This window comes from Phocoena sinus, chromosome 9 (genome assembly GCF_008692025.1).
Source record: "Phocoena sinus isolate mPhoSin1 chromosome 9, mPhoSin1.pri, whole genome shotgun sequence".
NCBI classification, from domain to species: domain Eukaryota; kingdom Metazoa; phylum Chordata; class Mammalia; order Artiodactyla; family Phocoenidae; genus Phocoena; species Phocoena sinus.
The window spans coordinates 68,128,466-68,154,479 of NC_045771.1; the positions used below are offsets into that span (position 1 = coordinate 68,128,466).

At 36.4% G+C, this 26,014-nt stretch overlaps 1 protein-coding gene across 6 annotated transcripts in view; it reads right to left on the reverse strand.

Moving 5' to 3' along the window:
* Nucleotides 1–26,014, reverse strand: part of DGKB (diacylglycerol kinase beta) — a 648,598-nt gene that overhangs the window by 478,811 nt on the left and 143,773 nt on the right. For all 6 annotated transcript variants that reach the window (XM_032642942.1, XM_032642939.1, XM_032642937.1 and 3 more), the window contains 5 exons: nt 25,607–25,726; nt 17,315–17,432; nt 14,625–14,713; nt 14,426–14,542; nt 4,037–4,135 (listed from right to left, as the gene is read on the reverse strand). In XM_032642942.1, the coding sequence (XP_032498833.1) occupies nt 4,037–4,135; nt 14,426–14,542; nt 14,625–14,713; nt 17,315–17,432; nt 25,607–25,726 (543 nt within the window). The remainder of the gene's footprint in view (nt 1–4,036; nt 4,136–14,425; nt 14,543–14,624; nt 14,714–17,314; nt 17,433–25,606; nt 25,727–26,014) is intronic.

The following is a 26,014-nucleotide window of genomic DNA, read 5'->3' on the forward strand; positions in this document are numbered from 1 at the left end:
AGGGATTAGACGGGTTGGTCCAGTTAAAGAGCCTTGTTTACCATGCTAGAGAGTTTGGCATTGATGTAAAATACTTTAAATATTTAAGAAGGAAAATATTTTATTGTATTTTTGAAAGTGGATCCAGGGAGTAGTATCGAGAATGCAAAGAAAAGAGGAAATTCAGAGATTATGCTATTAGTACTAGGAGAATTCTGGAGAACAACTTTTGGGTGACATATGCGACAGTTACAGTTGGGCTGAAGAAAAGAGAAAGAACATCAGAATAGGCTGTCTAATGATTAATTTGATAATCAAGATGAGGCACCAATTATAATTCTTAGGTTTCTGGCTTGGGAAAGTTGGGGAATGAAGGTTCTAGATAAGGCAAATAGGAGAAGGCCTATATTGGGATTTGGAGAAAGGGCAGAAATGATGAGCTCGGGGTATGAGCTCTGGGTCTTGGGTTCCGATCGTTCTTGAGTTCCGGTCCTGAATTGTCACTTCATAGCCATGTGACGTAGGAAATTACTTAATCTGTTTCTCAGTTTCCGCATAGGTAAAATAGAGATAGTTACAACATTTACCTTATGGTGCCGCTGTGATGATTAAATTAATTCATACAAATCATTATCAATAACTGCAAACCCTTCATAATCTCAACTGTTTGTTACCTCACTCATTCTTGTAACTTGACACCAAAAACCTTGATTCCAACTATCTTTTTTTTTTTTTTTTTTGCGGTACGCGGGCCTCTCACTGTTGTGGCCTCTCCCATTGCGGAGCACAGGCTCCGGACGCGCAGGCTCAGTGGCCATGGCTCACAGGTCCAGCCGCTCTGCGGCATGTGGGATCTTCCCGGACCAGGGCACGAACCCATGTCCCCTGCATCGGCAGGTGGACTCTCAACCACTGTGCCACCAGGGAAGCCCCCCAACAATCTCTGATTTCATTGTAATCCACAATGTATTTTCCTAACACCCCTTACTGTACTTCACTCTTCATGTCCTCACTTCCTTGTTTCCCAGCTTAATTTCCATGGCCAATCCCTATAATTACTCCCTTGTTCATACTCTCAACTCCTTTGCTTCTCTCTCATTTCATCATATTGGGCAAAACACAGTCTCGTTAAGGCTGCCCCATGCCTATTCTACTCCTGGGCCTAGAACGTAACTGGAGAAATATGACTGAATGTGACCAGAGAAATATACCCATCCAAGCTGACTGATCTTGTTCTAAATCCACAGTTATTAACAGGAAGAGACTTTTCATTATTCCCTGGCAATCATATGGTATTTCTTGATCCACGTAGCTCCCACTCTCCCAGGTGACTCGTGTGTAACTCGTTCCTGATCCTCAAAACTCTCATACCGTCTTTGCTCTTAGCAATGACCCACCTTCCTACTTTTCGAAGAAAATCTAAGTGTCATATCTTTATTCCATTGTTACCCCCTGAACACACCAGTTAGATTGATTGTTCTTTTAAACATGTAAGTCAGATCACTCTCTCTTTTGGTCAAAAGCCTCTAATGGCTTCCAACTTCTTTCACAAGAAAAGCTAAGGACCTTAAAATAGCCTAAATTGTCCTACACATATGAAAATCTTAAGACATATTTCACCTTCTCTACTAATATTCCCCCTGCAGAAGGAGACCCAGTCACTAATTTCTTTGATGCACTTCAGCTATGTCAGGCTTCTCCTGCTTCTGAGTCTTTGCTTGTCCTTCTTTGGTGACGACTCTGTCTACAAAGTGCTGGCCCCAGAGAGCCACATCGATGACTCCCTCACATTCCTCAACTCTACTCAATTATTTCCTTGGTGAACTCTTAACTACTTCTTTTATAATTGTAGTTCCAGCATTTCTTCTCTTCTTTTCCTACTTTAATTTCGTCCTTTAAGCTTTACATACCACCAGTAATTTAATATAACCAGGTATTAAATACTGTACTTATTGCTTTGTTTATTGCCTATTTCACTCCACCGGAATGAAGACTCTACGAAGGCAAAGATTTGATTTGGGTTTTTACTGCTTTTCCTTCTACTGTTAATACTACTGGGTACATACTAGACATTCAATAAATACTTTTTGATTAATATATTTAGCATAGTAGCTGGTAGAGTATATGTGCTCAGTAAATAAGTTGCTGTGATTATTTATAATAATGATAACATATCAGGCACGTAAACAACATGGAACCTCCAGGTTTCAGCACTTGAGATTCAGAATAGGAGGAGGAACTTAATATAAATTAATACGGTAATGAAATAAATAAATAAACAAGATCCTCCTGGGAAAAATTGTAAGAGCAGAAAGCTGTGGCATGTGAGGGCAGGGCGTACGGATGAGCCAACATGGGGCAGGTTGAAATCTTGAAAGCTAGGAAAGATATTAAAAGGAAGTATCCAGAGAAGCAGAAGAAGAATAAGGAGACGATAGTATAATGGGTGTCAAGGTAAGGTAGACACTCGTGGTTAGCAGTGCCTAATACTTCAGAGTATATAGTACCAAGGAAATGATAACGTAGCAAATGTCGAGCTACAAATCATGATAAATACCACAGGAAGATTTAATGAATGAAAATAAATCTTCAGAATCAAAAGTATCTACAAAAGCAATGAAAGAATTTGCAAGATTGTTAGAGACAGGACTATTCATTTAACCCATGTTCTTTACCTTTGATTCTCTCAAAGAAAGCAAGGATGGAATAATAAAAGAATGTATGTCATGTTTGAACTTATAAGACCAGAGGTTGATATAAGTAGGCCAAAGAAGTAGTCTCACTGAATTGAACAGGGCTTTATACCTAGATAGCTGGATAACAGAATGACATAATAGATTTCTTCTTATAGTTAAAATCTGAGCACAAAGATGTATCTAAAACAGTAAAATTACTACACTTCTTAAAGAGAATGCAAATATATAAAAATTTTATAAGTTCTTTCTCTTTAAGAAAACACTACAAAAGAACATAATAAAAAATTCATCTAAAATGTATTTTAATATGGCTCTCATTATTTTTAATTAATCTTATTTACTACAAGATGTATAATAAATCTTACATGAAGAAAGGAAATTTAGAATTAGTTACTGCTCTCCTCAGCTCCATGGAGGTATTTACTTCTGCTTTATACTTGCAGTTTGAGAAGAGAGTTTTATTTTTTTTAAATAAAGGAATTTAGATACAACCAGCATTTTACAGATAATTACAAAATGAATCATAAGTGGGTACAAATTGAGTAATTTGATTAATTTCTAAGTTGACCTTTAGAAAAGTATTTGTCTAACATTTCTTACTTGTTGTATTTTTATTATATCAAACTGAAGTTCCAGCTAGTTAACTTCCATGTTGTTTTAAAAAAATGAGAACTGTGTTATAGATATGATAGTTTGTTTTGTAAAATAACTGTTTCACTTTAGAAAAAATCTGGATTTTGAAATGTGATATGAATATTATCTTTGAATAGCTGCTTCTCTTTCTATCAAGATTTGTTCTTTACAGGATTACCTCATTTACACATTTTTCCCTTGTATATTTATTAAATCAAGGAATTATTTTGCAGGTAAATTTATTGCTCACTAATGAAAGATAAAATACACCTAATGGCAGTGCGTAACTCTCTTCAAGGTGTGTGTCCTCATTCTAAGTCGCCTCTGACTCAGGTGAAAGACCTCCCGACTGCAGATACATAATGTGCATCACCAGCAAAACTGTCCATAAGAATAACTTCATTATCTGGGAAGCCAGATCTATAAAACATGTAAAATGTGGAAGTGTTCTTCCCATACAATTTCTGGTAACTACAGCATGACTACGTGATAAAACCTGAGTCAGCTTCAGTTACAGCATACCTTACTAAGACGTTTATTGTACCATGAAGGAAAAAGGAAATATAGTGGGCAAAGGGGTATTTTCTGAAGCCATGAGGTATTTTAGGTCTATTGAGTTCTGCCCTGATCAATGGAAAAATGATCTCTGGAAGCATTGAGTGGTAGAGTGTACCAGTTAGTCACAGACACCCCAAGTTATAGCAGAATGATGAGAAGGAAAAACTCACCAGTACCACTGGACAAATTGTTGTAGGTGGTAAAATATGGTCCTTCAAAGGTCCACAGTCACATTCAGGTTTCAGATGAGAAGCACATTTATTATGCAGCTAGGAAAGGAGAAAGAGGACACTATCAAATTTTGCATGGCAACAGCAAACATGAAGCAGATTATATTTTGCCCAAGATACAGCAAATATATTTAAAGAATTACAAGAACAAACCAACAAGATCATAAAGGGATTCATACTACATTTGCCCTTATATATATTCTACCTTAAATAAACTGTTTAGCAACTTCCGTGACCCAGCCTACACATTTTCCAATTCTCAGAAATGTTTATATTAGAAATGTGCTTTAGGTTTTCTACCAAAAAGCCTGATTCCTTTGAGAAACACACATTATTGTCCATTACAGTCCTTCCTTGGCTTATCTGTTAGCATAATCTTGAAACTACTATGCACTGTGGATGCTTTTTTTTTTTTTTTTTTTGACCCTCCTGTTTTCTCAAAGTCATTCCAAAGTGCACAGCTCAGTATGGGGCATAATTGATCCCATCATTAGTTTTAACTTTCTAATTCAATATGTAAATGTAGCCAGAGATTCATCTCAGTAGGAGCAGGATATAAATATAAGAAGACGATTATGATTATAAAAATTTATATTTATCAGCTCTACATTAAGTATGTGTATAATCATGTAACATGTTATTTCCTTTTCTACATGTAAAAATCTAAGCTGATATTTTTATCAACCTTGTCACAAGTTTAAATTAAGGTGTTATAACATAGTATATTAAATAGTGATTTTTTAAAAATTGAGATGATAATTCTTATTGGAACCATACAGAATTGCTAAAGTAGTAGTTGTTTAAAGGCATCTGCGGGTATATCTGCCCCCTACTCCCTATCAGTTTAATATAAATATCCATACTTTAGAAAAATTATACATATTAATAAAATAACGTCTCGTTCAAAACCAAAAAGGAGCTGCTTCATTTTTCAGTTTTGAACCCAAAGCCACCCCGTTTACGTCATGATTACATTAATTAATTTCCGCAACAAACCTACCTTTGTAACAGTTAATTAACAACCAACCATAGGAGTCTAATGGGGTTGATCTACTGTTAGCAATAGTATAGCTCACCACTATTGAAGGGGTATTTCTGTTGTCCTTGAATCTAAAACATCTGTCACGTCCTGCCTTGGAGTTAAGGCTACTTGCACAGTAATTAACTCACACTAGGCCACATAACATGAAATAAAAGTATCTTTACACATTCATCAATAATTAGCAGCTCTGCTTCTCCGTGGATGTAAACTCCTTTTGAAAAAGTGGTTTAATCTTATCAGGCATTGCTGATCTTTGTCAAGAGGCAGGAGGTATTGAAGATAAAGAAGCAGTTGAAGTCACATGCAAAATAGGAATAAATTAACAGACACTCACTTGGCAAATGCAAATGCATAGTTTCCTCCAAATAAAATCAGTGACTGGTTTAAATATATTAATTTATTGGACTTAATTTTCTTAGAATAAATCATGGCCCTGAAATTTTGGATTTAAACCAATAGATTACCAAGTGTTGCAGGTTAAATTGGTCTTTCCCCAACTGATTTCCTAAATCCTAGTACTTGTGAATATGAACTCATTTGGAAATATCTTTGTAGATGTATTCAAGTTCAGTTGAAGTTATACTGAATTAGGTTGGGTCCTAATCCAATGACTGGTGTCCTTATAAGAAGAGAGAAATCTGGACATAAGGAGACAGATATGAAGGGAAGAAAGCCATGTGACAACGGAGGCAGAGATTTGGTGATGGAGCCACAGACCAAGGGACACCAAGGATCGTGGGCCACTAACAGAATCAGGAAGAGGCGAGGGAGTATTCTTCCTTACAGCCTTCGGAGGGAGCCTGACCCTGCTGACATCTTTACCTTGGGTTTCTAGCCTCCAGAACGATGAGAGAATAAATTTCTTTTCTTATTTTGTGGTATTTTGTTATGGCAACCCTAGGAAACGAATATACCAATCATTATGAAAATTGAACCCAAACCAAAGACAGGCTGTGTGTTCTGAAGACTCTTTTGTAATGTGGTGTCACAGAGAAAAAGCTTCTGATTTTTGAGCATGTACCACCTATTTAAAACTGACAATGCAAGGCTCTGCGAAGCCTCTACAAATAGAGAGATGTAAGAAAAAAATTCTGTCTGTACGCATTGAGAAAGTACTGATTTTCACTCTTGACTGTAGTTAGTGAAGCTTTACATGCAACTCTGAAGGACAGAGATGCAGGGCACTGACCACAGGTACATAAGCTGAGGGCCTCAGCCTCCTCCATGCCTCCATACCATGTGTTTCTAACAATCTACAACTGATATGATAAGGGATGACTAACCTCTCTATACAGTTATTTGAGGGTTACCAGATGTAAGGAAAGATAACAAAGATGACATGAATTTAATGACAGCTTTTTGGCATTTAGGCTAGTTTCCCAGCAGGAGGTAAAAAAAAAAGGAACTGACGACTCAGGTAGAATCACACAGTTGATAAGTCAAACAGAATGTGTGTGTAAAGGGTAACTCTTCGTATTGAAGTTGGAGGGTTTCAGAGCATAGGTACCAGCAAATGGTCCTATGAAATACTGCTCTCTGCAGAGCTAAATAAAACCAGCATGGCATTGTCCAGCTTGATTGTCGCGTGGTCCATATTCCCAAGTTTTGTCTAGGCAGCTGCAAGGCAGAGTCTTGCAAGAACATAGGCATATAGCAGGGTCTACGAGGAGGTCAGTAACCGTATCATCATCAGTGAAACAGGGAGACGCAGTGCAAGAAAATTCTCCTCCCCAAGAAGTCTGTATTAACTAATAATGTGCAAGGTGCCTTATACTTTTATGAAGACTGGAGTCTGGAAGCTGCTAAATATAGTTGGATGTCCATCAACATCATGAGATTATTTATAACCAGGAGTGTCAAACCAGAGGACACCATGTTGGAAAATACGGATCATTCCACAATGTGTATAGCAGGTCTATGCATTTATCATACTGCTCAGAGACATACTTGAGGACAAAATATAAAATGTGAAACCCAGTGAGAAAATGCTTATAGTTCCCAGGACTATTTATCAAGATTAAAAGCGAACCTCATTTTTGCTGTGAAACTAAAACTTCTGCATAAAGTCTCTTTTTTAAAAAAAGAGCAAATATCAACAAAATAGAAACCATATAATAGAATTTAAAAGGTACTTTCCCCCAAAACTACCCCAAAACGGGTTATGTTCTGTTTCTTGATTAGATGGTGGCTACACAGGGTGCTCATTTGTGGAAAACTCATTGAGCTCTACCCTTAAGATATTTATACTTTTCTGCATGTATGTTATTTTTCAATATAACTGTAAAAAGGAAAAAAAAAGTGAATATAACCAGCAATAAAAACAAGTTGCTTACACTGGTCACCACGACATTTTACAGAAAAAGACACAGCACAGCTGAGTCCTTCTCAGTGTCAATAAGATACTGAAGTCTGACAATTGTCTTAAAGATAACCCAGATCCCAAATCAGCAAAACAGAAAAAGCCTCGTCAAGAAGAGAAATAAACTAGAACACTGATGAATCCTGCCTCTTAAATGCAATGGCCAATGAAGCTCCAGAGAAAGGAAATCGTTACCTTTTTAAAAGTGTTTTTATTTTTGTTCACATCTACCTCTGCATTTTTAAAGAGTAAGGCATAAAAATCTCAGGTTGTTATTTTATTATATGTACAGAAACGTCCATTCATGTTAAGGGAATCAGTCCCTTATCTAGGAAATTCATAAAATATAAACCAGCTATTCCTGGAAGTGAATTAAATACTTGGAAATAATTTCAGAGTTTACGACAATTTCCAATAGCACCTAATTTAGAGCCAGGTCTATGTTTATTGAAAACAGCTGTCTCAATTTAGGAAGAAAAAGAAAATGTGTGAATGATGTGTGTGTGTGTGTGTGTGTGTGTGTGTGTGTGTGTGTGTGTGTGTGTGTGTTTACTGGATGGAGTTGAGAAAAGAGTGAAGGCATTGTATTGAGAAGAAAGCAATGTAATCTAAGAAGTCAAAAGGGAGAAAAATAGAAAAAAAAATTTCATGAGAATTTGGAGTCAAAAAAGAAATAAATCATTTTCCTACAGAAAAATGAAGTGACCCGATTTAGAGGCACATTTGCTGGTTTATATACATTTTTTCTAACATTTTGCCATTTCAGGGTGCTGCCTTAATGCTGGCATTGGCTAAAGCATGAACCTTTCTATTTTAAAGGCATTGGAAACCTTTAAACATTATTGTTAGGAGTTATTATTTTTTTATTTTTTTGGGGGGGTATTTGCCTCACTTTTTAATTTTTTAACATCTTTATTGGAGTATAATTGCTTTACAATGGTTAGTTTCTGCTGTATAACAAAAGTGAGTCAGCTATATGTACACATATATCCCCATATCTACTGTCTCTTGTGTCTCCCTCCCTCCCACCCTCCCTATCCCACCCCCCCAGCTGGTCACAAAGCACTGAGCTGATCTCCCTGTGCTATGTGGCTGCTTCCCACTAGCTATATATTTTACATTTGGTAGTGTATATATGCCCATGCCACTCTCTCACTTTGTCCCAGCTTACCCTTTCCCCTCCCCGTGTCCTCAAGTCCATTCTCTAGTAGGTCTGTGTCTTTATTCTGTCATACAGAATGAAGTCAGAAAGAGAAAAACAAATACCGTATGCTAACACATATATATGGAATCTAAAAAAACAAAAAATGGTCATGAAGAACCTAGGGGCAAGGCAGGAATAGAAATAAGGAGTTACTATTTTAAAAGAAGTAGAAGCCCTACATGATACCAAAAGTCAATAATCCATAGTCATCGTATAAGCTTTCGTTTGCGAAGCTCAAATGACATGTATCATCCTCCTATCCTGTGAGTCCTGCCTGACCGCGGGTATTTTACCGCAACCGGAGCAAATGATAACATGTTTTAAATAGAGGTTTTACATGTCAAGAAAATATGTTCATGGCAGAAATGAACAGGTATAAACAGTGTGATCTTAAGAATCAGAGAACGTAAGCAAGGGGAGGAGGAGAGAAGCAATGATGACATTCAGCCCGGCTGATTGAATTATAAAGCCCAGGGGAAATGGTTGCCTAATGGTAGAAGGTAGTTTATACTGCTCTCACTTAGGATTTTTCTGTTTTTATTTTTTAAGTGGTTAGATTTACAAAAGGAGATAAAACCCAGTTCTAAGAGCCTAACATTCTATCTACATAATGGTAAATAGTATTATATCAAGAAGCCACAGGTTCTGAATAAAAAAGGGGTGCTAAAATGGTTTTTTTATCTTTAAGCATTTGTCTACACTTACTTGTATATTTGATGCAGATTTGAGTATTACAGGATGATTTAAAAAAAAATTTAAATCATGCATTTAAAATTCACTATTTAGCAGTAAGAAGAACAGTGTTATCAGTCATGAAAGTGAATTATCGAGGACCTCCTCTAAACTCAGCACTCCATCAAGATTTAGGGTTATTAGAAGAAAAATGTGTATACTGGACCCGGAGCTGGATGAAATTGTAGTCTAACAGTGTAGATGACACTAGCATGCAGACGTGACACTGCCGGACAGCATTTCAGTCTTTCCTTTGGTGTGGAATAAAAGCCTAGAAAGTGTTTAGAAAATGGCAAACATTATTATCAAGGAAAATTTCAAGGAAAATGTGGAACTTAATTTGATTCCTGAGGTATAGTCAAAACTTGAGGTGGGTGCATTCAGGGCAGTACTAGAGTAAGCAAAATAGCGGGGAAGCATGGCTTTCCCAGAGGCCTGTCAACAGACATGCTCGGCTACAGCAGGGACTGGGCATACAGGGGACTACTATATATGTCATGTGCTTAGGTTTGGGTCGGATATTTGGAGAATTAAAAACCAGGTTGAGGTAGGAAGAGGTGAGAGCTGCATTTATTATCACAGGACTATTATAGGTTGCTGAAGGTGGCATATGATAACAAACTAGTATTTTCAGAAGATGACTCTGGAGGTGGTTTGCAGCCTGTGTTATAGGAAAAGTACCTTCTGTTAGGGAGATAAGCCAAGATTTCTGACTCTAATCTAGTTAAGAGGTGCTAAGAGCCTGCACGTGGGCTGTGAATGGTGAAGACAAAAAACTCAAATCTGAGAGAGATATTTTAAGGGGAAAACTTAAAGTCTCAGAGATAGGTTGGATATATGAAATAGAGGTGAAAGACAAGGATAAAAGAGATTGACTTCTGTTTCCAATGATTGCAAGCCTGATGTTACCATGTCTGATGGAATACAGTTGGAATAGCTGTTCTTAGTGAATATAAATAAATCAGCTTAGTCTAGGATTTAGTGATATTCGGGACCACATGGTTCTGGGTGCTTTTAGAATATGCAGGTGCTATTCTTAGACTGGGCAGCTACAGACCCTTCCAGAAGTGAGTAAGAGATGGCATGAGTAACATTCATGGAGTGCCCTCTGTGAGCCACGGGATGGGTTTTGTGCCCTCACATGACATTTTAGCTAGTTTTCACTACGATAATAATTGTCCTTCCATAAGCACTAGTAGGTATAGGGCCTTCCCTGAACACAATGACATAGATTTTTTTTAAAAAGCCATTTAATTCTTACAAAAATCTTACAAAATAGGTATCATTAAGTCCATTTTACAAATTAGGAAGCTGGCCGAAACTTTTTACATATTTGGCCCAAGATTGTACAGCTACTATCTTACTGGTTGGACAGAGACATTCTCAAGAATCTGGTCAGTCTAACTTATGACTAAGTTAAAACTCAAGCCATTTCCAAAAGTCATATGTACAAAGGAAGTGATGGCATTTGGAAAACCACTGAAATGAAGCCAGGTTTCGTTATCTTTGTTTCTCTCTGCAATCTATTCCTCATGGACTCCATTCAGATAGGTCTTACTAAAGCTCAGCTTTGACGGTGCCATATCCCATCACAACTTCTGCTAGTTCTTTGCTATATTAATAGCACTTTCTGGGAAGCATTAAGACATAAGAAAGTAGATTCAGTTTGTTTAAAGGCAACCAGTAGTGTAAGTGTCAGTCAAAAGCAGATCAACTTTATACCAAAATTTTCATACAATAGTTCAGGAAGAAAGTATAGATTATACTAAATACATAAATGTTTAGAGGTAAATATCCTCTGTTTAACCTAGGCAAAAAAATCTATAAATTAATAGACATAGTCTTATAATTGCTTAACATTAAAAGCCAAAACAGCACAGAGGCTGAAGTTATTTTTAAGAAGGCTATATATATTCTTCTGGATACATGAGGACTGATATAAAAATATCAAGTCTTGTTTCATGAACCCACCCACAGGAACCCCAGAGATCATGGTTTACAGCAAATCAGGCTAAAGTTAGCCGGAAGCCTCGGGTCTTGGGAGAGCTTAGTAAGAGGGCAGCCACTTTTCCCTGACTCCGCCTTACACCCTTCAGTGGTCCCTGGTTAGCCTGTGTCCTGAGTAGAACTCAGGATTTAAATACATTTACAGCTTATATTGTGCTTTGCTGTAGTGACCAAAGAGTCATCTTCATGTACACTCTGATCTTTTGTTAAGAATAAGATGTTAGGGACATGCTGTCTGAACTGAATTAGATATGAAATCCTTAGATTTTAAAAAGCAGAGTTTATCCAGAGGTAGCACCTTCTTTCCTATAAAAAGAAAGGCCTAATTTCTTACAACACTAGGAACAGGATCAAGACCAAATATAAATATGTAACTGGAGAGTGCCTGGGCTAGAAATATAGATTTTGGAGTCACAGATGAGAGGAACCACTAAAACAAAAGAAAGAAAACAAGAAAAACAAAATGTAATATAAAACAAGAAAACAATTTCAAGATGCCCTGATTATCAATAAGACCGTTAGCAATGGTAACTTTGAGGAGAATGATTCCCATAGAATGAAAAGGGCAGAAGATATACCTCACAGAGATTAAATGGGGGACGGAGAAGAGGAGTCAAGTAAAGAAACTTAAAATCTCCAAAAGCTTTTCTATTAGGAAAGGTAGCAATGCATAGTTTTATTTAATTTTCTTTAAATTTATTTATTTTTATTTTTGGCTGTGCTGGGTCTTTGTTGCTGCACGTGGCCTTTCTCTAGTTGTGGCGCGAAGGGGCTACTCTTCGTTGCGGTGTGTGGGCCTCTCATTGTCATGGCTACTCTTGTGGCGGAGCATGGGCTCTAGGTGCATGGGCTTCAGTAGTTGTGGTGTGCGGGTTTCAGTAGTTGTGGTGTGTGGGTTTCAGTAGTTGTGGCTCGTGGGCTCTAGAGCACAGGCTCAGTAGTTGTAGCACACAGGCTTTGTTGGTCCGTGGCATGTGGGATCTTCCCGGGCCAGGGATCAAACCCATGTCTTCTGCATTGGCAGGCAGATTCTTAACCACTGCGCCACCGGGGAAGCCCACCAATGCATATTTTTAGAGCGTTCAAACTTTAAACACATTGTTTTTTTTTCAAGAAATAAAAATAGGAGGGGCTTCCCCGGTGGCGCAGTGGTTGAGAGTCCGCCTGCCGATGCAGGGGACACGGGTTCGTGCCCCAGTCCGGGAAGATCCCACATGCCGCGGAGCGCCTGGGCCTGTGAGCCATGGCCGCTGAGCCTGCGCGTCCGGAGCCTGTGCTCCGCAACGGGAGAGGCCAAAACGGTGAGAGGCCCACGTACCACAAAAATAAAAAAAAAAAAAAAGAAATGTATGAAGGATGGCAAAATAACTTGAAATACAACAAAGAAATAAATTCTGATATTCTCTAACTTCAGTTTATAGTAAAGATATAATTAATGAAAGATGCACTTTATGGGGAAAGTAAGAGGAACGGGCTCCTACAAGATCAGAAATAAAACCGAAATATTTTTATAGATGCTTAGCAAGAAAAAAAAAAGAAAACTAATATTTTTTAATGGCCCAAATTTTTTAAAAAATGAAATAGTTTTGGTCTTCTTAAAACTGAGAACTCAACATGTTTAAGTAATTTCTATGTGTAATTTAATCACTGTTAGACGTTTTATTACAATAACCAAACACTTCAAAAAAATAAAACTGTCTTTCATAATTGAGGAAATTTCAAATGTAAATATAATTTGACTGAGTAATAGCTGAAAATGATTGAAGAAAATGTGTTCATTTTAAAAAAAGTACTTAATTGTACTTTTGAAATGCAAGTCACAGTTTGTTTTTCTCATTATCCTGTGTGTATGTGTGTGTGTGTGTTTAAGAAAAATTTTTAAATGGCGTGTGTGTTGGGGAGGGGTGTTGAGGGGCACTACAGAGAAACGTATCTGCTTAACTGAAACAACGCTCCCTACCGTTTTATTCCCACAAAAGCAAGAATAATTTGTCCTATAACAAGATGACTCATACACTAGCTGTAAAAAGAAAACACAACCGACGGGGGGAAAAACCCAGCCCCATAAACGTTTTTGAACCAAACTGTAAAACATGGCTATTCTTAAAAATGTACATTCTAATTAATTTCCAGAAGTACAATATGAAACACTAGAGGTACCATCTAACAACTGCATTTATTCCAGAAGTTACTTGAAGCAGCTTTGACAATTAAGCAAACTAGGTAGAGTGCTAAGACTTCCTGGGAAAGACCAAGTGACCTCTCCTTTCTCGATTGTCAATACCATTAATGACTAGCGTTTACATCCGTATCTGTTATCCCTCAATTTATGATTTAAATAAAGGAGCAAGGCAACACCATGTTGTAAAGAAGGGTTAGGTGAGTTCTTAGAAGCATCAAGAACTAAAATATGGACCACCTGCATCTCTACCTCGTCATGTGGTCATTGATGATTTGCATAAATTTTTCTTGGTCTTAGTGTCCTCACTATAAAATTAATATACCACATTTGTACCACATTATTCATTGTGCTACCCTTTTTAAGCCCATAGATTCTATGATTGGAATAAATTTAGAACATATAGAATAGAAAATTTTACCAGAATAGTGTTTTCGGGCAGAGGGATAGCTGAGCTCTACCCAGTCAGTATCCCAAGCTCACTGCCCACCCACAGCCATGGTGTCTGATTACCTTCCTGGCAGCTCCTAGAACTCCATGGAGCACAGATTGAACACCTTATGACAGTATTACCTCTAAGGTTGTCACTAGCTCTAAACTTCTCGATTCTATGAGGACAAATCTGACCTTGACATTTATCCCTTTGGGAGCCACACATGGTATAAGAGGCCCCCATGAATTTATGCTAACTTGGACTTAGTCTAAAATTCAGGATGGCCTTACAGGATAGGACTCATCAGAGAACATGGGATATACCATCTTCATCTTGAGTGAATGCTGGAGATTTATCCTCCGATGTTACTCACTGTGATCTGACACCAAACACAATGCAGTCCTGTCAAGCCCTGGTAACATTTAACTGTTTTGTGGCACTTATCACACTTGGTTGGGCAGTTGCCTTCAACCCAGTAATGATGCATCACCTAGAACACAACAGAAGCACTGTGGTAAGAGGAGGCATCCATAAACACCACCCTCAAAAAGCAAGCATGGCCACACACTTACATCAGTGTTCTTCTTGGACTTTACGTAAGTCTTGATGCAAGAAGGAGGTGCTCTAGCCACGCAGCGCTCATGGACTGTGTACTTGCAAACTGAAAGGAAACATGTACGCAAATTCAGAGCTAATCCTGGTCCTGATTGCAATTTTATACAGAAAGAATGACATTAACAGAAGCTCGTTTCATAGCCACTGCTCCCTAATCAATCCAATCAGCCACATGAAGGAAAAGTCCAACTCGACTGTTTTTTACCATGGAATACAAAAGGCCAATTAGTACAGGAAATATTATGCATGTGAAGAACCAAGACTCCTCTATCATGGCAATAGCAGGAAATGCTTAATTAAATCAGGCCTCACTCAAATTTTTCACAATAATTCCCAGATGACAAACATACTAAAGACAAATTGATGACTGCCAAATGGCTTGGTGTCATTTGCTAGAAGGAAGAGATCTATATTTTACAAAGTATAGGCATGAGAGCAGCTGGCGGGCATGGGAATAAAAGCCCATGAGTTTATGCTATTTTGTCTATTGATTTATCTAAACCTTAAATGGCTGATTAGTCTATTTCTAGAGAATAGATTTCATCATATGCCAGGCCTTCAGTTAAACTTCACCCCTCATTGCCATCGTGGCACTGTTTGTCCAAAAGGAACAACCTTTGCTGGGCAGCATACTGTATATATATATATGCAAAATTTTATATGTATCTGCAAATATGTATAGAAACACATGTATAAACATATGTATCTGTGTGTATATAAAACATATAATGTATATAAAAAAACCAACACGTACACTTTATTGGCATCTTTAAATTACTTCATGGCTTGATTCTCAATATAACTCAGGGTCATATACAGATATTCTTTAATAAAACACTGGTTTCAAATTAAGAATTCTAAATGCATAAACACATAGAATAAAAATTAAGTAAAAAACAACCAAGCAGCTCTCTCAATATAACAAACAAAAATTAACCACTGCATGAAGTTAGAATGAAAATATAATATTTCTATAGTAAAACTATTCCCAGATATCCACTTCTGTGATTTCCTTTGGCAACACTGAGGAAGAAAATGCAGTTTCTCTTCTCTTCCATATTGGCAATAATGTTGAGTATTATATTTGCACAGTAATCAGTTAAGATTTGTGAGCAAGGTTCTCACTCTTATATGATATTGCCCATGTTATTTGAGAACTACCATTTTGTTTCATAAGCTCCCATCAATAGACAGTGCCATGAAAAATTACTTTCCTTAAAAATAATAAAACTGAAAACAAATTACTTCCTTTGTACATGGAGAATGTTCTGGTATACATAGCCTTTTAAATGTGGCCACTAGAAACTGCCCTCTAAAGCGGCACGAGGTAATTTTACGTAACTTTATTAAAATCCTTAAACACGTAAGAAATCATTTAAAAGTGTACCTACTATATGGTTTTTAATGTAAAATAAAACATCTGAGAGAAAGTCAACTCCCAAATATGCTACCAAAGAAGCTGTTAGCTAAAAATAATATCTGAAAATTATGTATTATATGGAAGCCAGGTAAAAAATTAGATTTAATATAAATGCACGAAAATGGGATATGTCTAATAAACTTGACAATTTCAGTAACTCCATACACTGCAGAAAAGGGCGTGGATGGACAACGTGCTGGACCAAGACAAAGTCACACTTTAGTGAGGAGGACTCAATATTCCCTCTGTTTTTTTTTTTTTTTTGGCGGTACGCGGGAGACTCTCTCTCAACAGTGAGAGCATTGTTGTGGCCTCTCCCGTTGCGGAGCACAGGCTCCGGATGCACAGGCTCAGCGGTCATGGCTCACGGGCCCAGCCGCTCCGCGGCATGTGGGATCTTCCCGGACCGGGACACGAACCCGTGTCCCCTGCATCAGCAGGTGGACTCTCAACCACTGCGCCACCAAGGAAGCCCTCCCTCTGTTTTAGCAGAGGCATCAGGGAATGCAAAAGTTCCTCAGGTATACATGTTGTTCATTTAAAACTTCTTAAGTGCCTTTTATAAATTGTTACATACACTACCAAAAAGTACACCATAGAATAAAATAAATATTGTAAAGATAAGTGTACCGAAATAAAAATAATGGCCACAATTCATGAACTGGCAACACTTTGGGGTCTAATATCCATTAACCATATATTAGATTTTCTTCGTTATAGAATTAAGAATCGTGTGCCTGAGGTATAAGATGAGTGCGTGTTCCTTGTGATTTCTTAGTGTGAATGGAAACTGATAATCAGTCAATTATCTTTAAAAAACTGAAAGGAATTAGCTCATTACAGGAAGACAACGTGAATAAAGCGATAACTTAGGGAGGGAAAAAAGACAAATATGCATAAGATATAAATATGAGAGACCAATGGATATTTTCATAATATTCCCAGAAGAAATGGGAACCATGAATAAATTAAACTACAGTGGAAAGAAAATGGCTAGTGAATTGGGAAATGTCCTTATTTCTTTTCCAAGAAGAAGGTTTTCCAAAATTGAAGAAAGTTAAAACTAGAGTGATCTAAACCTTCAGAAACATACTTCAGGGAAAGATACATCATAGGTATGGGAAGGGTCAGGTGATTTCTTAACTCCGTCTACAAATAGGACTATTCCACGAAATCAATCGCTTCTCACCAGAGGTGATGACATCCGGGCAAAGCAAACATACTCACAGGAGCAGCAGAGGCCCTGCTTCCCCACGCCGATCAGCATGTTCAAGCAAAGATTGCAGTAGGCAGGTTTGTTAAAGTGCTTGAGTCGCCACACGTGCTGTCCGTCATCCTTCACATTCTGCATGGGACGCAAGAGAAAAAGATTTCACTTAATGAAGTAAACAGTGGAATATGTAAGTGCCAATAAAATTCAGAGCTGGACTGAAGCATTTGAAGACAATCTGTTATTTCATCTCTGACTTTCTCCAAGATTGCCACAGAGTCTAGAAAACCACATGTGCTCTAGTGGAATGAGATCCTGCTAACAAATATCGGATGCTATAGCAACCCACAAATTCTTGCCTAATATCAACAGTTCAACAGCAGGTCCCAACCATCATAACCGTCCGCCAAACTGAGCACTCCTCAGAACAGAGGCGTGTTTGCCTCACCTCTGTATACTTTACTCCTAGCACAACTCCATAAACAAATCAGTGAATAAAGGAAGAGAAAATACTCTTGAGTGGAAGATTCTGAGAGATGAAAACCTTGACAGAATATGTTAACCCTTGCTTAATGGTAGGAATAGGCAAATTTCATGATGGTGGTTAGCTCTTATAAGGAGGTAGAAGGGTGGGATGGGATGGGAAAGAATGACACTTAAAAGTAAGTTATTCATGATATTCTAAGGCTTCAGTTGGGGGATTCCTTACATGTTATAATTGACACTAATATATTTTTGTATGTCTCAAATAGAAAATTTAAAAACATAAACTTTTATGAGGCTCTAATTACATTATTATTTTACTTCACTTTTACAAAATATGAATGATTTTAATCTCATGGAAAGATGGCAAAAATATTACAACTATATTACTGTATTTACTTATAACAGTCTCTACCATTATTTGCCACAATAAAACCTTGAGTTCAATGAATTCACATTTTAGCAAAACGACTGTAATTATTATTTATTCTTCTAAGTAAAACTCTATATAATATTATAATAGCTATTCTCTATTAGATACATTAGATACATTGAAGTAAAATGAAATAATATGATGCTTAAGACTCCTTACAAGGAGGTGAAGATATTAAATGAAGTTTTATACATCATTACTTTTATTACCATCATTTTCTGTATTAACATGTAGTCCTTGTACATCATGTACCAAACTATATCAAACTCAGATTAATTTTAGACATCATTTATTGGTATTCTATAGAAACCACTGCAGGTCATGGTTTTTTAGGTTAGTCAAGTTGCCATACTTCTTAAAACACGTTGAGCTAATATTTTTTTGAGCACCTATTATGTGCTGGGGCACTAATACAAATTCTGTGGTAGTGAGACAGTATAAACATGCCCACATCATTTTGTTTCTCTGGATAATAAAATATTAATAATAATGCTTCCTAACTACTTTTTCCTATTCCCTATCAAGAGATAAACCACCAGATTTGAAGTACCCAATTGAATCCACAGTAACTAATTCCTACCTTAGAACCAGAAATGTCAAATTTGCATCATAATATAAAACATTAATGAAAATGCTTTCTGGGAGGTAATTCTCCATGGGTCTCTTGGATTTCTGCACATTTTGTAAGCAGAACTGTCCTTTTCTCCAAGTTATCTTTTCAAAGTTGTTTGAATAACATACAGCCTTGCACAACAGAGATGTGCAGAGGGCAGGTTTCCTTACTGTCTGGTGTAATAAAGATAATTTCTCCCTTCTAAGCAAAGGTTTAGCAAATTTGTTTACTGTGTATTATAAAAGATTTAGTTTCCCCAAGCCAGGGGTTCTGAGCTCTGATGCTGTGCAAGGCAATTACTTGGACCTCTCTCCATCACCCCTAAGAGACTTTATGGGCCAGGAGAACTAGCTCAGATGTGAAGCTCCTATTGCTTCTTTGCTGTGAGTAAACAAGTTTTTGCTTCTGACCCAGGTGCTCATGTCCTCTGCCAGCACCCATGGAACTGTGGCAAGCTCACTTGCTCACTTGCAAGTAGGGTAACTCTCAGACCCTTCATGGTTCTTGACAATGCTCAGCCTCATTTTCCTGACAAAGAACTAACAAGTTCTCAGCAAAAGCACTTCTGCAGAAGGTGCCATCAGAAGACAATGGTGTTTCAGGTTTTTTTCCCAAAGCTTAAGAAATAGATTTTATAGTAATTTCTGAATCCAGTCCTGGTCTGCTCAAGTCATATGATTTCTAGTATCTTTATTATGTGAATGGAATGCTTTATATATTTGTTTAATTTTGCTATAGCTTCCAAACTATCTATGTTTTAAAATTTCTATTCCTTCAAATAAGAGTAAGATACCCTGATGTTAAAAGTTAAAGAGGTTAATTTTTTTCAAACATATTGATAGTTAGCATTAAGTATTAGCTTAAATAATTAGATTAATGCTTAAAAAGACATTTTTAAGTGAAAAGGAGAAAAGAAAATTTAATTTTCTTATGTATTACTGTTCTCATAAGCCTTGTCATTTTATTTTTAAATGAGTGTCCATTACATGTGAATAAGCCTTCTCTTGTTGAAGAGCACATATGGACTAAGTTAGCTGGCATTTTCCTTATCAAAAAATAAACAAGTCTGAACGTGGGTGTTCTGTCAATCAGAACACTTAGCCATGTTACAGGCTGCCACTGATGCACAAATCCATTACCCCGACATAAAATGCTCTACCAAAAAACAAATTAAATCACTTTATAGCTCTTAGCCGGATACATTGCCAGAATATTCAGAGGATGAAATATGTATGTGACTTCAAGAGAAGAAATTGAAACCAGGAGCCAACTACTTCTAAGCAGCGCAAATTAAACGCCAACGCTATGTATTTTCATGTCTTGTCTTGTTTGTCTTATTTAGATGGTAAACTTACTGGGGAAGGGGGAGACTCTGTCCCTTACTATATTCTATCAGCCAGTAGAGCATATGCCTCTTAGTACTTCCACTGCAAATAAATATTTATTGTCATAGAGAGGAATTCATTTTTATAAAAAAGCAATGAAGAGGGAATCTGGAAGGCTTGATTCCTGGCCTCTGATGAAAATGTGGATAAGCCATTTCACCTTTCTTATTTTCCTCTCTAATAAAATGAAAGTAACCACTTTCCTCACCCAGGCCATGGTGTGAGGTTTCATTATACAATACCTGTGAAGTCAATTTAGCTCCTCAGAAGACTGGTGTTATATAAACAGCAAATATCATTACCATCAATTGGGTTGAGTTGTATAACATCCCAGTGTTTCAGCCAAAAGAGTTGAGAAGGATGTTGGTAGGTTTATGATACTTTATTTCATAAAAGTGTGTTCTACTGGTTTTTTCATTACCAGACATTACTCTTAATAAAAATTTATTCCTGATATTTAGTAAACACTGTATTTTATAATGAAGCAGTTCAGTTCTGTGCATGTGTCAGAGAAACGTTTAATGAAACACAGGCAAATTAACACAGAGAGAGGGAGTGCCAGGGTCTTCCTCGCCTTCTAATCCCTTGTAAGTCACAAGGAGGCTTTGAAGGGACGAATGCTTTCTGGAAAATATTGAAAACTATTTCATTATCTTAGTGATTTCTGAAGTATTAGTTTTTTCTGTAAATACCTCAAAGATTGCAGACAGTGTTCAAGTGAACTAGGGCTGTTATAAATAATATCATTTTTTTCGAAGGACCTCAAGGAGAAATTTCACTGATGTCACAGCCAAAATGCTCCCATCCCCCTGCCTAGCCAGGTCCCTGTTCCAACTGACCTCACTTATGACACATAGAAGAGCTAAGGTCGCACATGGATTCCAACTCAAGAAATAATAAGTGCCATTAAATTACCTTACTTTTCTGTTCAAGGTCTCCCCCAAATTATAATGATATGAAAGAAACTGTTCTTTTAGACAAAAAGATGAACTATATCAAGCCTGAGAAAAGAGAATGCAGAAAGAAGTTTTAAAATTCTGAGTGGAGCTGCAATCAACTGCCCAGCTCCAGATCCCACTTTCTGAAGTCAGGCTCAGACCCTTATAGTCTTAAGGTTCAAATGCCATTTCAACTCTCAGTAGCATCATGCGGTTATTCTTCTTGAATGACCCAGTGTGGAATCTCAAGAATTGTTGCATTTATCCAGCTTCATAACTCCTTTCCAGATTGTGCAAACAGCAGAACAACATCTTAATCAAATTAAATTTTAAAAAATAGAGTGTGAAACATTAGTTTTCCAAATATAGCTTAGTCTATTAAGAATACATCATCTTCTGCTTTCCCTCATACTCATCAAGGGACACATTTCATCAGAAATCGGGAAGCAAACCAAAGAATTACTTCTACTTTATCGAATCAGGCAAAAAACTGTATCCTAAAACATTTCAATCAATGGCAAAGTTTAAACTATATATAGGGATTAAAGACCAGGACTCTGAGAACATATAGTGAAATCAACATACATAACCTTTCAAAAATCATACAGGCCAGACTTGGGCCCAACAATCCAACACTAAGAAGTAAAGGTATCCTTATTTTAAGCCAGGCTCCTATTTAAATGTGTATTCCTGTTTTTATGATAATATGAATTCAGGAATTTTCCTTGGAAAACCTAATAATGATCCAAGATTCCAGATTTCAGGAATTGGAGCATTACTAATTATCCTGTTCATTGAGGAAAACAAATGTTTGAACTGAGAGAATATCAGAAAAGGAAAGTGATATTCCTGACTAATTTCTTTTTACATGTCCATTTTTCTTTTTATATGTACATTTCTTTTTACATGTAATTTTTTTTTACATGTAATTTCTTTTTACATGTACATTTCTTTTTACACTTTTTACTGGCAAAAAAGTGACCTAGTTAGTTAATAATCAAGCCAGGGTGAAGGCCAATTTGATAACGTTCACTGCCACTCTACTATCTCTTCATTAGTCCTTATGTCTTGCTGGGGTGGTCTAATTGAGCTAAACTGAAAAAAAAAAAAAAAATCAGATTTCTCTTTCCAAGATAATTTTAAAAGTTAACACTCATTCTGCTTGTATGACAGATTAATGATAGAATAACTTGGGAGTCAGCAAAACTATGGCCCTTGGGTCAAATATGGCCAGCAAGCTATTTTGTAAATAAAGTTTTATTGAAACACAGCCCTGCTGTCATTTAGGTGGTGTCTGTGGTGGCTTTTGCACTGTAGTGGCAGAGTCTAGCAGTTGCAACAGAGACCTTATGACCCACAAAGCCTAAACTATTAACTATCTGTCCTTTTACAGGCAAAGTTTGCCAATCACTAGAGCAGAGTTTATTGCTAGATACAGTTATTTAAAGCATAAATTTTTCATTGTAATCAAAATCACATATGCCACCCAAACACTCGATTTTACTTCAGATGTAAGAGACTATACCATTTCATACTGGGTCTCATGAAGTGTGAAGGACTTCTTGTAAGAGAAAGGAAATGACTTCTACTCCCTAGCATTTGATAAAGAATTAGGTTCTGATAAACTACAATTCTGATCCTAGCACCACAATGGGTATTAGGTAAAATAGAGTACTTTAAAAAATTCTGTTGATGGAGAAAAATGAACTACAATAAAATCACAACTGCTCTACCTTACATTTCACGTGAGGACTGCTCTCCCAGGGCAATATTCTTATCTGGGTAATTGGGCTAATACACCACGGTCACTTTCAAATACACTGTGGTATTTAACATGCACTATCAATTAGCATCTACTCCCTGAGCTCATAATTGACAATAGACAAGAATATATAGGACAACATAACAAGACAGGCCTCACAATAAATGGCTGAATTCAACCTAAAGCTTCTAGATTTCCAATCTCATAAGCAAAAGTGGGGGGCGAAGTAGGAGGGAATGACACCATGAATCAAATTCTCTACAGGTAATAACAAAACACATTTACTGCCTACAGAAAAGGAAATAAATCTCAGTTACTAAAAAAGGCCCTCATCACTCAGTTGTCATTGTGTCATTACCGGTTTGTAAAACACTTACCATGCCTGGGAATTAAAAAGCTGTTTTTAACAAATAGATGCTCTGATTTGTGATCATAATTACATAGATTTTCCATTTTATTAAAAGCCAATTTTAAAAACATTATTGACTTATTCTTTTTTGAAGAAGTGAAAAAATACTCTCAGAATTGTTCTTCACAGGGGAACCATCCAACCTCATATTCAAGTTGATCTACAAATGTTAAATAATGTAGCCCTGCCATCTAGTGGCCATCACTGGGAACACAACTTTGGAACACAGCTTGGGTTTCTTTGAAACCCTGAATCGATTTCTCCTATTAGCTCCAAAAAAAAATCTTTTAACGAAAAACATAAAATATAAATCTAAGAATATGAATATAAAGTAAATTATGTATCATTAACCTGATGGACATTAATGGCAAAGAATTGTCATTCCGTTGAAATAAAGTTACTGCTACACTAGAAACTGATGAGGTACATTGTATTTGTTTAAAATATTTTTAGTTAAATCCACATAGATTTGTGGACTATATTTACCAATGCTATTTTCATAATTTCACAAATATATGTATTTATGAATAAAACTAAGGAATTTCTAAGTAATATTTTCCAAAAGAAAACATTATTTCAAAATCTTTCTGTGATATTAAAAATATAGATGACTGTATCTCCATTTCTGTACTTTCCTGTCCAACTCTCAACTACCAAATGATTTACTTACTTCTTTCATTCTCTCATACAAGAATTTCCATAAATATTTAGAATAAAAACATTTTATCTTTAAAAATATAAAATTCCCTTTGGGAACCATTATCAATAGAATTTCTTGAATAGTCATTTGCCAACTATTTTTCAGTATAGAATATACACCAAACCTTACAAAGTTAACATTTAGTCAGTTTTCTTTCTGTTTTCTCCCAACAGTCTGATTTACATATGCTTTTGACAGAAGGTATATCAAACAATAAACACATATTTATGATACAGAGATATATAGTAAGTTATTACAAAAGATACTAGGTTATGTATAGTATAAGAACATCAGATACAGGAAGTATTGCTTCATTAATTTGTAAAAAGTAGAAATATGTATCTATTAACAATAAGGTCTATATTAGTTTTGTTTTAATAAATTATTTACTTTAAGGGTAATTTCCTATTTATCATCTATTAGTAATTTTTCTTTTCCTGCCTCTGACCATGTCTAAAATCCCATGGGCCTCATGAAGGCTAAGATTAACCTGAATGTAAACGAATTTGAAGGTGAACTGGAGACAAATTCTACCATCTGAAACCCATTTATATATTCCCAAACCCCTATGTAAATATGTACAAACCTATTTTTATATACTCTCACATGTTTTACAAACACAGACTGCAAGATCTCTTGAGAACTGTCTTTAAAAAAAAAGTGGTGTCTTGAGTAACTGTGGTATATAGTCTTGAATCTGAAAAATCATTATTGCTGGTAACGGGAAGCATGAAAAATGTGGAGGTCAGCAGCAAAGTGGTGGACATTACAGTCTTGCATCTCAAAACTCTAAATATTCTATGTGTTAGGGTGCTCTCCATCAGTAATACTCTTTGAATCTAAGTATAAATTTTACTATACTCATGTTATAGTTAATTCTTATTTATTAAGCTAAGTATAAAAATCTAGCGTTGACTCATTGGATTTTTAAATTAATTATTACTAAAATTCACACTAAGCCGGGGCAGCAAGATTTGGACTCAAAGTCACTATCATATCACATTCTGATCTTATATTGATCTACTTTATTCCCCAAACCACCAGTTTTAATTATCACTGGAGGCAATGATATAAGAAAATTTCGACAGGCTTAGAAGGAAGAACTTTGACAGACTGTTGATATGTAAGGAAAACATTTACACACACACACGCACACACACACACAAGCATATATACTCAACCACCTCTATATATAATTGGCTCCCCCAAGTATGGGTTTGGTTATTAATAAAATAGATCTTCATGGGGAGGGGGAGCACAGAATGCAATAATACTGGGATGTTTCTTCCATTAGATAAAATAAGGTCAATGTTTTCTTTTAACAAGATTGCACTTTAAATAGTGGGAAAAAAGAGAGAGATTATGTATTAAATAATACGGTAATACCTAAAAAGAATTAATATATTCGTGGCAAGTATTACTATACAAGGAGTTATTGTCAACTTGTACTGTGACATATGTATTAGAAGCAGGCACTCACTATACACTTAATGGTAGAAAATAGCCAGATGAATTTATAATCAAAATGTATAAAAGAGAACCCCACTGACTTACCACCAGGCCACCCCCTCTCTGTAAATGCTTACATTTTCTAAGCCCAGGAGCACAAGAAGTGGAATTGTTGTCATGCCTCCTTGAATCCATTCCTCCAGAGAGACTGTTCCATCATGATCATAGTCAATTTCTTCCATCATTTCATGAAGGATCTGGAGAAGAGGAGATGAGGAAAAACTTGAAATAAATCAATAAAATAAATTTCATATGACACAACAAAGTATTGCACTGAATTGGTTATAATAAACTGTGACTAGCAGCTAAGTAGAGAGTTGAGGTAAATATCTAAATAACTCGGTACCATGTTAATTCTATTATTGAGCATATAGTAGCTTTGCTATGATTTCAAAAACCTGACTACTTACACTGATCAGCTTTTATAAATAAACGCTTAACTTACTAATATTTTGTCACTGGATGGTACAGCTTAGACAAGAAGG